This window comes from Camellia sinensis, chromosome 13 (assembly GCF_055761805.1).
Source record: "Camellia sinensis isolate YWXY chromosome 13, ASM5576180v1, whole genome shotgun sequence".
Taxonomy (NCBI): Eukaryota; Viridiplantae; Streptophyta; class Magnoliopsida; order Ericales; family Theaceae; genus Camellia; species Camellia sinensis.
Genome location: NC_138973.1, coordinates 55,858,380 through 55,872,809, shown reverse-complemented (window position 1 = coordinate 55,872,809; position 14,430 = coordinate 55,858,380). Strand labels below are relative to the sequence as shown.

General features: G+C 41.0%; 1 protein-coding gene across 1 annotated transcript; it reads left to right on the top strand.

Moving 5' to 3' along the window:
- The first annotated feature begins 522 nt into the window (after window positions 1–522).
- On the top strand, window positions 523–8,644 carry LOC145805397 (uncharacterized). The gene is made up of 8 exons (XM_082900524.1): window positions 523–2,953; window positions 3,035–3,267; window positions 3,340–3,469; window positions 4,133–4,212; window positions 4,630–4,893; window positions 5,047–5,306; window positions 6,333–6,629; window positions 8,494–8,644. Exons 1-8 carry the CDS (start codon window positions 523–525, stop codon window positions 8,642–8,644), a joined length of 3,846 nt encoding a protein of 1,281 aa, XP_082756650.1.
- Window positions 8,645–14,430: the final 5,786 nt, after the last annotated feature.

Genomic DNA, 14,430 nt, shown 5'->3' with positions numbered 1-14,430 from the left:
CAAACTTCAGGAGGATCATTTCCTCTTCCACAACCAGTGGGAGGGCTCCATCCCTCTGAAGCACCTGAGTCTGACTCAACTATGTTGAAGTTGGCCAAGTTGGAAAAACTTTTCAAAAAGGCACAAGGAGTCAATTCAATCCCGGACATCGAAGACGGGTACACTGAGACAGCTGTGAAGTTGCCAGAGCGGTTTAAAATGCCACACATTGATAGGTTTGATGGCTCCAGTGACCCAATGGTGCACATTCGCCTATTCTTTGATGTCTTAAAGCCTATGGGTTTGACTCGTCCGCAAAAGCTCTCTTTATTCGGACGAACTTTGTCAGGAGTGGCTGCCATCTAGTACGCCAAGTTAGAGGACTCGGTAAAACAAAGTTGGGAAGAGTTAGCCGGGGCCTTTATCACCCAGTATGCTTATAACACCCAGATTGAAGTGACTACTCGGGAATTAGAAGCCACCCGTCAAGAGCCTAATGAAATTTTCATGACCTTTATCACCAGATGGAGGGCAAAAGCAGCAATGATGACCAACAGACCACTTGAAAAGGACCAAATTCGTATGATAGTCAGAAATCTACATGGAAAGATGTTACAAAAAATGATAGTCCTCCCGCTCTTCACTTTTAATGACTTAAAAGAGATAGGGGTTCAGATAGAGGATGCCATCAAACAGGGAATTATTGATGATAAGGAACCTGTTCGGAAACCTTTTGGTCGCAGTTCCAATACTACCACCAGTGGTAGCACAGTTGTGAAACCCTCTGAAATCAACTTGGTTGCCACCACCACTAAACTAGCCGATCCCTTTGCTCATGCTGGCCTGCAAAACACAACCCGAGCTCCAAGTAGAACATTCACTCCTCTCTATATGTCACTCTCTAAAGCAATGAACATCTTGATAAAAAGAGGGTACTTGAAACCTTTGGACCCCCGACCTCTTCCCGAACCTCTCCCAGCTAAACATGACCCTACCAAACACTGTACTTTCCACCAACAACCAGGACATGACACAGATCGTTGCTTTCGTCTCCAACATAAGATCCAAGATCTCATAGACAATAAAGTCATAGCTCCCCCACAACCGCCAAAACCCAACGTCACTACCAACCCGTTGCCACCCCATGACAGAGTTCCATCACCTCCTCATCTTAACCTCATCCACACACTTTCATCCACCTTTAACCCCAGTATCTATATCACACCTACTCATTTACCAAAACCTGAGGTATATATTCCTGAAGGCATTGAGTTATGCATGATGGATGCACCTCCAACCCAGCCAAAACCCAAAAACCCTATGGTGGTAGTACCTATGCTTGAGGCTGGCAAACTATCAGAGAAAAAGTATGATCCTAGCCGGTATATTATTCCCAATGGTCAACTAAAGCTTGAGGTTGATCTGCCTGACTCATTTTCTATCAATGTTGTCAGAGATGATGTACTTGAACAGGGGCTGGATGATTTGGCCGACCTAGAGGAGGACTTGGCTAATCTTCATTTCTTTGAAGAATTAGATCTTGAGAATGTGCAGAGGGCATGGTGGGAACCGAAGAATTACAGTCACAGTTGGTCAAGCAATGATGAAACTTCTGCTGAGGAAACTGAAAGAAAAGGGGATAAACTAAGACTTGATTTTGGGAAACCTGTTAAATGTGGTAAAGGAAAGAGGTCCAAAGGAAGAGAAGAAGAACCAGAAAGCCAGTTAGAGCATACTGTTGGAATGATTCAAGCAGCGCTAGATAATTGCCTTTCAGTCAACGAAGGCGAATGGTGGGATGATAATGACCTACAGCTGGCCCATACTAATGATGAATGGGTAAACCATGTGCCGGATGAGACTTGGTATGCAGACGAAATTGATCATTTGACTAGGAGTGGGCGCTACTTCAAGCCTCCACATCTAGACCAAGGAGAACCCTCTGGCAAAGATAAAGAGGTAGAGAAAGAGAAAGAGAAAGAGGTAGAAGAAGACCTGGTTCTAAAACAACTGAAAAAGATCCAAGCAAACATTTCTATTTGGGGTCTTCTCATGGCTTCTCGAGAACATCGACAGGCAATGTTGTCAATGTTGAGCAAGGCTAAGCTGTCAATTGACACCACTCCTAAGCAATTAGTGTCATTAATCACCCCGAGAGAAACAATCCCAGCAATAACTTTTGCTGACAAAGAGTTGCCACAAGAAGGATCGGGACATAATAAGCCTCTGTACATATCACTGGAATGCAGAAAGAAATGGATACCGATTGTTCTGATTGACACCGGATCAGCTATCAATGTTTGCCCTACACGCACTGCTTATGCAATCGAGCTAAAGCCGGCAGATTTCACGCCCACTACTCAATTGATCCGGGCCTATGATAATACTAGTCGGGAAGTGATGGGGACAATCAAAGTACAAATAGCAGTGGGTCCATCTGAGCACGAAGCTGAATTTCATGTCATGGATGTTCCCGCAACATTCAACTTGCTATTGGGAAGGCCCTGGCTTCATCAGATAAAAGCTGTATCATCCACATTACATCAATTGGTAAAGTACCCATACGACGGAGGAATTGCCACTGTCTTCGGAAATTCATCCATTCATCCTCCTCCAGAAGTCACAACACCACTGCTAGAAATACAGCATGGGGAAGAAGATGTATTCCTATCAGGTTTTACATTGGCAGAGGCCCAGCTAGTTCAAACGCTCATGGCAGAAGATGAAGGTGTATACGTCAGTGCCCAATCAATCTATTTCATGAGTAAACTAGGTCACATTCCAGGGATGGGATTGGGACAAAGTGGAAGGAAAAGTATTACTACAGCCAGTGAAGTACCTCATAACCCACATGCATTCGGACTGGGGTATGCACCCACAGTTGATGATTGGAAAAGGAAAACTGAAGAGATCAGGGAGAGGATCAAGGCCAAGAGAACCGGGCAGCAGTTTGAGTTAGTTCATAAGCCAATTCGTGGGACCTTGAACGGACGCTTTGTCCGCCAAGGAGAAGACTTCCCTTTCTGTGGTTTCCCTGAGCCCTGGATTGATCAAGTGGAGAAAAAGAGATACCCTGGGTTTGAGATCTTCTTCGATCATCAGCTTTCTGACAGTGATGAGGAGGGGGTAGATCCTAGTATCGACATCAGACAAGATAGAGAGGTCAGCTCCGAAAGCAGCACAGAGGAAGTTCTGGGTCTAACACTGGCTGACTTACTGATAGAATCACATACTAACGCTGAACCGATGAATTTGGGGGATATGACCATTGCCATGATCGGGGAAGAGGTACTTGCTGACTGTTTAAGCTTCATCACGGATGCAGTGAATGGCTCACAAATAAATTGGCATTTTGAAAAGAGTTGTACTGAGAGTTCTGAATTGGCTGTTAAGTCTGAGTTTGGTGGGCCTGTGGGGTTAGAAGCAGATTTAAGTTTGTCCAAAATGTCTGAGTCTTCTTTTTCTTTCTCTTTTGAGTCTGTTGCAACTTGTGAGCCTGAGGCTTTGAATGAAGATGTGATTTCCGCTTACTTTTCTGTGCCCATAGTTCATAATATTGACCAAAATTTTCAAAATTTTGATAAAAACGAAGAGGAAGAAATTCCTCGGGCTTTGAAAAATTTAATCGACTGGGAGGAAGAAAGGCGTGCTAAGCCATTAGTGGATGAAATTGTTTCTGTAAATGTGAGTACTGAAAAAGATCCTCGCTTGATTCAAATTGGTTCTACATTGTCTTCAGAGGAACGTGAACAATTAGTTGCTTTATTAACAGAATTCAAAGATGTTTTTGCATGGTCCTACGAAGACATGCCAGGAATTGACCCTGAGATTGTACAGCATAGGATCCCTCTCGACCCTGGGGCCCGACCTGTCTAACAGAAGCTTCGGAGAATTCGTCCTGATTGGGCCTTAAAAATTAAAGAAGAAGTTACTAAGAAAATCAATGCTGGTTTTTTGCTAGTATCAGAATATCCTACTTGGTTAGCCAATATTGTGCCAGTTCCGAAGAAAGACGGCAGAATCCGAGTTTGTGTTGACTTCCGGGATTTGAATAAGGCTAGCCCAAAAGATGATTTCCCATTGCCACATATCGACGAATTGGTAGACTTCACTGCAGGACATGCTTTACTGTCATTCATGGATGGTTTTTCAGGGTATAACCAAATCCTTATGGCTCCAGAGGACAGAGAAAAGACAGCATTTACCACACCATGGGGGACATACTGCTACAGGGTTATGCCATTCGGTTTGAAGAATGCCGGGGCTACTTACCAGAGAGCTGCTACCACTCTTTTGCATGATATGATCCACAAGGAAGTTGAGGTGTACGTAGATGACATGATTGTCAAGTCCAAAGATCGGGAAAGCCATTACACTGCATTAAAGAAATTCTTTGAGAGAATTAGGGAATACAAGCTAAGGCTAAATCCACAAAAATGCACCTTTGGGGTAACTGCGGGTAAGATGTTAGGATTTTTGATCACACAACGGGGAATCGAAGTTGATCCATCTAAAATTAAGGCCATCTTAGAAATGCCGCCACCAATGACTGAAAAAGAGGTGCGGGGTTTTCTAGGAAAGGTGCAATTCATAAGGAGGTTTATTTCAAAGCTAACCTTGACTTGTGAACCACTGTTTGGTCTCCTAAAGAAAGGGAAGAAGTTCCAATGGAATAATCGATGTCAGTTTGCATTCGAGCAAGTCAAGCAGTATCTGCGGAATCCACCTGTGTTATCACCGCCCGAGCCAGGAAAACCGCTAATTTTGTATTTATCAGTGACTGAATCAACCATGGGATGTATGCTTGCGCAAGAGTCAGATGAGAAAGTGGAGAAAGCCATCTACTACTTGAGTAAGAAGATGCTTGACTACGAGATCCGCTATACTTCCTTGGAAAAGGCTTGCTTGGCTTTGGTTTGGGCGACCAAGAAGTTGAGACACTACTTGTTAGCTCACTCGGTAATTCTGGTTTCAAGATTAGACCCCATCAAATATCTCTTTGAGAAACCAGCTCTTACCGGTAGGCTAGCTCGTTGGTTACTCTTGCTTTCTGAATTTGACCTTAAGTATGTCACTCGCAAATCTGTCAAAGGAAGGGCTGTAGCAGAATTTTTGGCTGATCACCCAATTGAAGGAGGAGAAGATGTGGAGTACTCATTCCCAGATGAAGAGGTCATGCAGATGGAAGAAGACACTTGGAAGTTGTACTTTGATGGAGCGTCTAATCAATTTGGCTATGGAATAGGCGTGTTGCTCATAGCGCCGGATGATTCCCATATCCCCTTAGCTTTCAAACTCCAATTCAGGGTATCTAATAACCAAGCAGAGTATGAGGCATGCATTGCTGGATTGGAAGCAGCCTTGGAACTAGGGGCAATAAGGTTGGATGTGATCGGGGACTCAAACTTGGTTGTCTCTCAAGCCAACGGAGATTGGAAAGTTAAAGAGGAAAAAATGAAAGTCTACCATCAAACCTTGGACATGTTGATCCCGAGGTTCGAAAAACTGACTTTTACGCACTTGGTAAGAGAGAACAACCGATTTGCTGATGCGTTGGCAACCTTAGCATCAATGATAGATATACCGGTCGGGGTCAAGATGCGTCCGATCCTTATAGAACAAAGGTACACCCCCGCATATGAAATGATAGCCGCAACGGAAGAAGTTCAAGATGAAAACCCTTGGTACTTTGATATTTGGAATTTTCTGGAAAGTGGTACATATCCACAAGGGGCAAACACCAAAGACAAAAGGGGGATACGGCGTCTTGCCACTCAGTTTGTCATTTGTGGAGATAAGTTATATAAGAGAGGGCATCTGGGAATGCACAAGCTATGTGTAGAAGAAGAAGAGGCAAAACGTATCATGGAAGCCATCCATGGAGGAGAGTGTGGAGCCCATATGAACGGTATAATGCTAGCTAGAAAAATCCTTAGACAAGGATACTACTGGTTAACCATGGAAAGTGATTGCATCAACTTTGTTAGGCGATGCCACAAATGTCAAATCCATGCCAATCGCGTGAACATCCCGCCATCAAAACTTTACAACATGACTTCGCCTTGGCCTTTCTCAGTCTGGGGCATAGATGTCATCGGGGCAGTCACACCGAAAGGTTCAAATGGGCATCAGTTCATCTTGGTTGCCATTGACTATTTTACCAAATGGGTTGAAGCACAGTCATATTCAGTGTTGAAAACATCACATGTGGCCAAATTTATCAAGAACAACATTATCTGCAGATACGGGGTGCCAAACGAATTAATTTCAAACAATGGCTCACATTTCAAAGGAGAAGTGGCAGTTCTACTTGAGAAGTATAACGTGGCTTTTCACAAGTCATTAACTTACAGGCCACAAACCAATGGAGCCATTGAAGCTGCAAATAAAAACATCAAGAACATTCTGTGTAAGATGGTAGAAACTTATAAAGATTGGCCAGAGAAGTTGCCTTTTGCACTTTGGGGATACAGGACATCAATCCGAACATCTACAGGGGCAACCCCTTACTCTTTGGTATATGGAATGAAGGCTGTTTTGCCGATTGAGTTGGAAGTGCCTTCATTAAGGATTATGGCTGAATGTCAGATAACAGAAGCTGATTGGCAACAGAACCGATTTGAGGAACTATTTTTGTTTGATGAGCGAAGGTTGAAGGCGTTATACCACATTCAGGGGTATCAACGCAGGATTGCCAGAGCATTCAACAAAAAGGTTAGATCCAGGAATTTGAGGGAAGGGGACTTAGTGTTGAAAGACAACCAAGCTCCTATTCACGATCCTAGGGGCAAGTTTAGACCCAATTGGACGGGTCCCTACATCATTAAATCAATCTGGTCAGGAGGAGCAGTCATTCTCATGGATTTGGATGGTTTGGAGTTTTCACAACCAATCAACATGGACAAGCTGAAGAAGTACTACCCTTGAGACGCTCACTGGGTCGAAAACCTGAAAGGGCGACCCAGACAAAAGTTAGAGCATAAAAAAAAAAAAAAAAAAAAAAAAAAAGAAGAAGAAGAAAGATATATATGAAAATGATGAAAAGCTCGCAAGGTTCAAAACCCGAAAGGGCGACTTTGGCAAAAGTTAGAGCACAAAAGGAGAGTGTCAATACCCGAGTGAACCTTAACCGGAACTACGTACGGCCTGATTCCGATCTTTGGGATACGTAGGCAGCTTCATCTTGAAGTTCGGCCTTAATCATTTGTCAACTCACTCATCTCGTCCATGTTTGATTGGTGTATCTTTATTCGGCTCAGCTATGCATATTTAATGGCTCGTCCCCATGTGATTCAGTTGTCCTATTTCTCCTTCAGACGAGTTCAGTCACAAGATGAATTCAAGTGTACATCTCAAGGGTTGATTTCATGTTGATCGAGTAGTGGTCATTTGCAAAAATAGATTTTGAGGACTTTTAATGAAGTTGACTGATTTTCTCAAAAATTATTCCATTTTTCAAAACTCAGACCATTCTTTGGACCAAAAAGAGAAAATTTTCAGTGCTCATAATTTGGCTTATATGATTTCAAGGTAGAAAATAGAACAAGTGTGCTAATTTACCTCTCATGTTGATCAAAATCGCTTTAGCAGAAAGGGAAAAACAAAAAAAGGAAAAGTGATGAACTAGGGGCACAGTTGAGTCAGGCTTTCTGTCTTTTATCCACACTATCGAGTTCTCGTCACCTTAATCAAGCAATCACCGAAAAATGCACAGTAGTTGTCGCTGACAATCTTTTTCCGTCGGGCGATCGATCGGTGTTACTCTGTTTTGCGTTCATTTTGCTCCGACAAGCGCAAAAGGGTGTGTTTTGGGATGGTTTTTGTTTCATTTTCATTTCATTAAGTTGTGTTTTGTGTTTTGGTCAGTGATAGGCTCAATATTCAGTTCAGAATTCACTAAAATGCAACCATTTTCAAGTTTAAAACAAAATGATTTTTATGTTCAGTGTTGTGCCATTCATGCTATCCAGATTTGTAGAACAAACTTGTTTTATTAAATGTCAGGGATCAACCCCGATCAAAGTTGTACAAAAAGGAGTTGAAGCTATAAGTGCTCACTCTAAAAAAAAAAAAAAAAAAAAAAAAAAAAAAAAAAAAACAAACAAACAAACAAACAAACAAACAAACAAAAATAAGAAAACCAAAAAGAGAGAGAGTAGCATCTTCTCAGTTTTTCGGCAGCAACTCGGCGGAGAAGATTCCAACCGGCTTCATTTGCACATAGTTTCATTGCCTAACTTTACCATCAACTGCCTCGTTTCATCTTTACTCCTTCGAAGCTTTTGAAGACTCTGCCTCAACCTTGGCAGAACTTCCAAAGGAGATTATTCCTCGCCGACCATCAAATTGGTTGTGCGAAGAAACTCCGAATCGAGTCACAGAGGTCGTCAGTCGTTTCAATTCTTTGTTCTGCTTTTTCAGCACACCAATTTCTACCCGAGCGTCTTTGTACATACGTTGGAGGAGGGAGAGTTGTGCATGTAACTGATGTACTTCACACATCCTATTCTGCAGTCGGCGGGACAAGTTGGAGACCGCTGTCACGGTCTCCACACATGACCTCAGTGTATACGAGTTTGCTTCGATGTCAGACTGTGCCGCCATGATTTATTCAACTGACATCGCTGGAAAGTTGAAAACAGGAGAAGGAGGAGCTCGTGGTTGAGGTTCAGGAGAGTCAGAATCGGTCATCTCTATCGTGGACTCGTTCAAGTCTGGAAAAAGAGTGAGAGAACCGTGTGAAGAAGCCATGGCAAAGGAGAGTAATGCAAAAGAAAGAGGTTGCAGAGTGGTGACAAAGAAAGTTTGCAGGCTTTTGCTCTGCCTCTCTCTTTCGCAGGCCTCAACTTAAGAAGAGGATGAAGCCAAAGAAGAAGACAAAGAGGGAGGAAGGCTCGAGACGATCATTGACAATCAGGGCAGGATTGGATAGCCTGTCGATCAGGCGCCGTGATTGTTGAAATCGTGCGCCAGACACAACGCTCGAAGAAGATAACGGAAGAGAGAGTGAGACAAAAACAGAGAGAGGCAGGAGAATTATATATTTATACATATATGTATACATATTGTATATCTATGTATTATATATATTTGTTTGAACGTTTTGGTCATAAGAGTGGCTTAGGTTTAGTGGTTTAATTCGATGTTTGAAGGATGGAAGATTGAGCCCGAGGTCAGGGGTTCGAACCCCACAACAAATGTATCTTTTGTTTTGTTTTGGTTTTATGTATATATATGTCTTGTATAGTATATATATATTTGTTTGCATATTTTGTCACAAGAGTGGTTTGGTTCAGTGGTTCGGCTCAGTGGTTGAGGACTAGGAAACTAAGCTTAAGATCAGAGGGCCGAACCCCCGTATCCACGCATTTTGTGTTTATCCTTTCTTTTTGTGTGTTTTGTGTACGCACGCTGTCATATACCGTATATATCTATGTATATATCCGTATGTCTTTGTATATGTCTGTACATATCTGTATATGTATATATCTGTATATGTATATATGTATACCGTATGTACATATCTGTGTGTATTTTTGTCTGTATATGAATATATGTATACCGTATATGCATGTCTGTGTATATTGCCGTATTTGTATGTATTTTGTCTGTACATAGTATATGTCTATGGTATTTGGTTCGAGCACACAATTCCTTCTTACATTCTGTGCATCTAATGCATAATAAAGCACCTATCGCACAATTTCGATTCCATCGCACTGTCTTGTGCAATTTCAATTTAATCGCGTTGTCTTGCGGATCACACCATCTTGTGCACTCCCTAGGTCTAGGAGACCTTAAATCTCTGAAGGTGCAATTCCTTTGGTGTTTGTCCTGCCCGAACGACTTCAATGGTCTAAGAATGGTCTAGGAGACCTTAAATCCTCTAAAGGTGCAATTCCTTTGGTGTTTGTCGTGCCCGAACGACTTCAGATGGTCTGGTATAGCCACCTGCCTGTGATTGCAATGAGTTCCTAGGAGACCAACTGCGACGGTGGAAACTAGAGTTCGAATGGCGATGCCTAGAACGCAAAAGGTTTGGAATTTCCGAGACTAAAGTCTGGTTTAAATACCCAGGGGTGTATCTCCGGCTTGAAATCTGTATGGCAGCCCCATAGGTTAAGGTAGCATGTATGCGCCTCAATTCTGGATACTGAACCAACCTAGTCTGTCACCCCGTTGGAGAATAGGGAAAGTTGTGAATATGATCAGGAAGAAAAGCGGCATCGGTGGCTTCTACATGTAGAGGTTATCCCTTGTCATTCTACCATACCTTCTTCCACTTGCGTGAGACGCGTTTGGATTTCGAATCCACCTTTACTCCTTTCCCGTGAAACGTGTTAGGATGTGACGTTCTCTTTGGTTAAAACCTTCCCTCTCTCCGTATAAAATACGTTGAGATACGCCTGTTGGTTACACCATTGTCATTTTCTCTTGTTAAAACCTTCCCTCTCTCCGTATAAAATACGCTGAGATACGCCTGTTGGTTACACCATTGTCATTCTCGTTGGTTAAAACCTTCCCTCTCTTCGTATAAAATACGTTGAGATACGCCTGTTGGTTACACCATTGTCATTTTCTCTGGTTAAAACCTTCCCTCTCTCCGTATAAAATACGCTGAGATACGCCTGTTGGTTACACCATTGTCATTCTCGTTGGTTAAAACCTTCCCTCTCTTCGTATAAAATACGTTGAGATACGCCTGTTGGTTACACCATTGTCATTTTCTCTGGTTAAAACCTTCCCTCTCTCCGTATAAAATACGTTGAGATACGCCTGTTGGTTACACCATTGTCATTTTCTCTGGTTAAAACCTTCCCTCTCTCCGTATAAAATACGCTGAGATACGCCTGTTGGTTACACCATTGTCATTTTCTCTGGTTAAAACCTTCCCTCTCTCCGTATAAAATACGTTGAGATACGCCTGTTGGTTACACCATTGTCATTTTCTCTGGTTAAAACCTTCCCCCTCTCCGTATAAAATACGGTTAGGTACGCCTGTTGGTTACACCATTGTTGTTCTCCTTGGTTAAAACCTTCCCTCTCTCCGTATAGAATACGCTGAGATATGCCTGTTGGTTACACCATTGTCATTTTCTCCGGTTAAAACCTTCCCCCTTTCTGTATTAAATACGGTTAGGTATGCCTGTTGGTTACACCATTGTTGTTCTCCTTGGTTAAAACCTTCCCTTTCTCCGTGACACATTTGCATGTGATCTTGTGGCACATTTAATGCAATGCATCCCCTGTTATATTTCATATCATTTGCACGAAGCTTGCCTCTTCATTGTTGTCATCTTCATATCTTTATCATCACTCCATGGCATGGTATTGCATTGCATAATCATGAATTTTCAAACAACTGGCTTCGCGAAGCATGTAAGTCCAACCTTCAAACTGCATTTTGAGCATGTCACTTTCATTCTGCCCCTGAACTACGCTGGTTTGATTCCTTGCAAAAGGATACGTAGGCAACCTTCGGGTTCAACCACTTGCATTGCATCTTGTTTGTTTGCCCAACTCTTACGGCTGTGTCAAAAGGGTCGTCTTTGGGCTTTGACATTCACTCATGTCATGAAATGACTTTGACCTCTGTCAAAGAGGGGCAACTGTAGACACCCCATTTTGACCGGCCCTAAGACTTGGGCGCTTTCTTTTGATTACCCGATGATGACAATTAGAATGTGTTTCTCACAAAATTCTCAGTAAGAAAGATGGAATTTAAGTTTTAATCCCAACCTTCACCCATTTTTTTTGGCCAAACTATTTTAGACCTTAAAACCCTCTTTTCAAAATAAGTTTTTTTTAAATGTTTCTACGATCTCCCGAGGCTCCCATTTCGATTAAAATATTGCACTTTTCAGTAAACCGAGTAAGGACAAGGTGGAAATAAATGGAAGGGAGGTGAAATTTTTGAAAAATATTTTCTTTATAGTTTTGGAGTTGAAGGAAATAGGAGGGGATGAAAGAAAGCTGGTTTAGGAAAAAGATGAGTATCAAATCATTAAGAAGGAAATGAGCAGTCTTCACTAAATTAGGCATTTCTCTTTGTACACTTGGAATTTAAATGTGAGGCCACCACCATTAGAAAGTAGACTTCTGGGGCTTCAATTTAGACCCAAGAACCACCTTAGACCAAGTCCAAATAAGGGAGATATGCCCATTTGAAGTTGAGCTTAAGAGCAGATTTTGTTGATCCAGCCCGAGACAGCCTTCACTAAATTAGGAATATCTCTTTGTACACTTGGAATTTAAATGTGAGGCCACCTCCATTGGAAAGAAGACTTCTGGGGCTTCAATTTGGACTAAAGAACTGCCTAAAACCAAGTCTATATGGGGGAGATATGCCCGTTTGAAGTTGGGTTTAAAAGCAGATTTTGTTGATTCGACCCAAAACAACAATAGCCCATTTTTCTTGGTTTTGGTTCGGTTGGGACAACCCATTTACCCATTTTTTGAGCCATTCAAGTGCATCCACTCATCCTCCATTATACCTAATCATCCTCTATAGTCAAAAAGAGGTTTTGTTTGCATCCATAAAGGAGTATCCCATGCAACCACCTTGAAAATTTGCCCTCCTATCACATTCTTGTCTCCCACCTTGTCTCCCACCTTCTTTTTGACCTTTAGTCTCCCTCATTGCCTATATAGAATGATCATATTGTAAGAGATGAAGAGCACCACGAAATTGAAGAGAAAGGAGTGAGAAAAGGGTGAAAAAAGTGAGAAAAATTGAGTTTTTGAACCAAAAATATTCATATCTTCCATATACACCTCATACCTTCCATAGCTGCTGAAATTCCTCATTTCCATACACCAAAACCACTCCAAAAATTCTGATATAGCCAAAGATCAATTGCCTCGACCATAAGGAAGAATGTTTAGTGATTGAAAGTGAGAAAAAACTAGAGAGTTAACCACTTTTCATACCACAAACTCCATAAACTCCATAATTTCGAATTGAGGATTTGAGAACACATTTCCTACACTTGAGGGTAATCAAGAGGAAGTTTGGAAATCAAGAAGTCCAATCTTTCTTTGGAAGGTGAATTTTTAATCTTTCATTTTCTTATATTTTGTATCTTATATTTATTTTCTTACTTCTTATTTCATTGTGTTTTGTTATAATCCAAGTGGTTGTTTATCTCATATTTATTTTCTTACTTTATATTTCATAGTATGTTGTTATAATCCTAGTGGTTTGTTTAGCTCATAATTATTTATTTATTTTTATTCGCATACTTTAATTTCATATTAGTTTTGTTGTAATCTAGCATGTTTTACCTCATATTTATTTTTTTCGTGTATTAGTCTCGTATTAGTTCTGTTATAATCTTGCATGTTCTATCTTATATTTGTTTTATTGCTTTAGGTTTATATTGTGAGTTTGCATTTTTTTTTTATTTTATATTTATTTTCTTTTTTAATCTAACCGGTAGTGGTTAGTTGAGCCACCTACATATTTTTTTTGTTTGTTCCTTTTCTTGGTTTTGCAACAAGACAGGTTTTGCTTGGCCTAGTTCGCCGGCCGGCCTATTTGGCCGGTCGGTTAGCTTCTTCCGAACAAGATGGCGTAATCTCCCAATATTGACCAATTTCCGCCGGCGGTTCTAAAGAACATGAAGCTTTTATTTTATTTTGAGTGTATTGTGAGGTTTTTATTTTGTTGTAATATTCTCCTCATCCCTCTCTAATTTGGTTTGTAATTATTCTTTAAATGTTGTAATAATTCCCCGCCCCTCTTCTTTCTATCCCGTTCTTTTACTCGCTTTCTTTATTTGTACATAAACATCATATTTATTTTTCATCATAGTTATGCTTTGCATCCATGTTTCATGCATCTTGATTCGGCTAAGTTTGCATTTGTGGATTTAATCAATTCCTATGTGATTATGTGCGCTACCTCATGTTCTTGAGATGATTCACATATCATATTTTAGAAGCCGAATCTTTAGTTGCATCTCATGAGTGAATTGCATTAGGATTTTGTATATAAGATCATGCATATTTTACTAACTTTGTTTTGCAGCTTGTTCGTGGGACGTCAAACATGTGAGTTTTTATGCTTTAGCATCCCGTGTGTGTGTGTTTTTCTTACTATGTCTAGCATTCTACCATGAGGCTAGTTGCTTATGTGATATAACTCTATGAATGCCAGTGGATGGAGGTTGTATCGCTTAATTTGGAATGATGTTGATTTTTCATGCTTGTAAACTCAATTTATTTGGGTTGTACATCGTCAAAACTCTTTCAAAATGCATGATATCAAATTACTCCAAAATGAATAGCATAGTCTATACTTGTATGCTTCACATAGTAAATTTTAGGATTTATTAACTAATCAGAACATGAACATATAAATAAAATAAAATTCATATCATGGTTAGTAAAGGCCGATCTTTGATCGGGTGGGCAGGGGTGCTCATTATTGACCTTCCCCTCTCATACCTA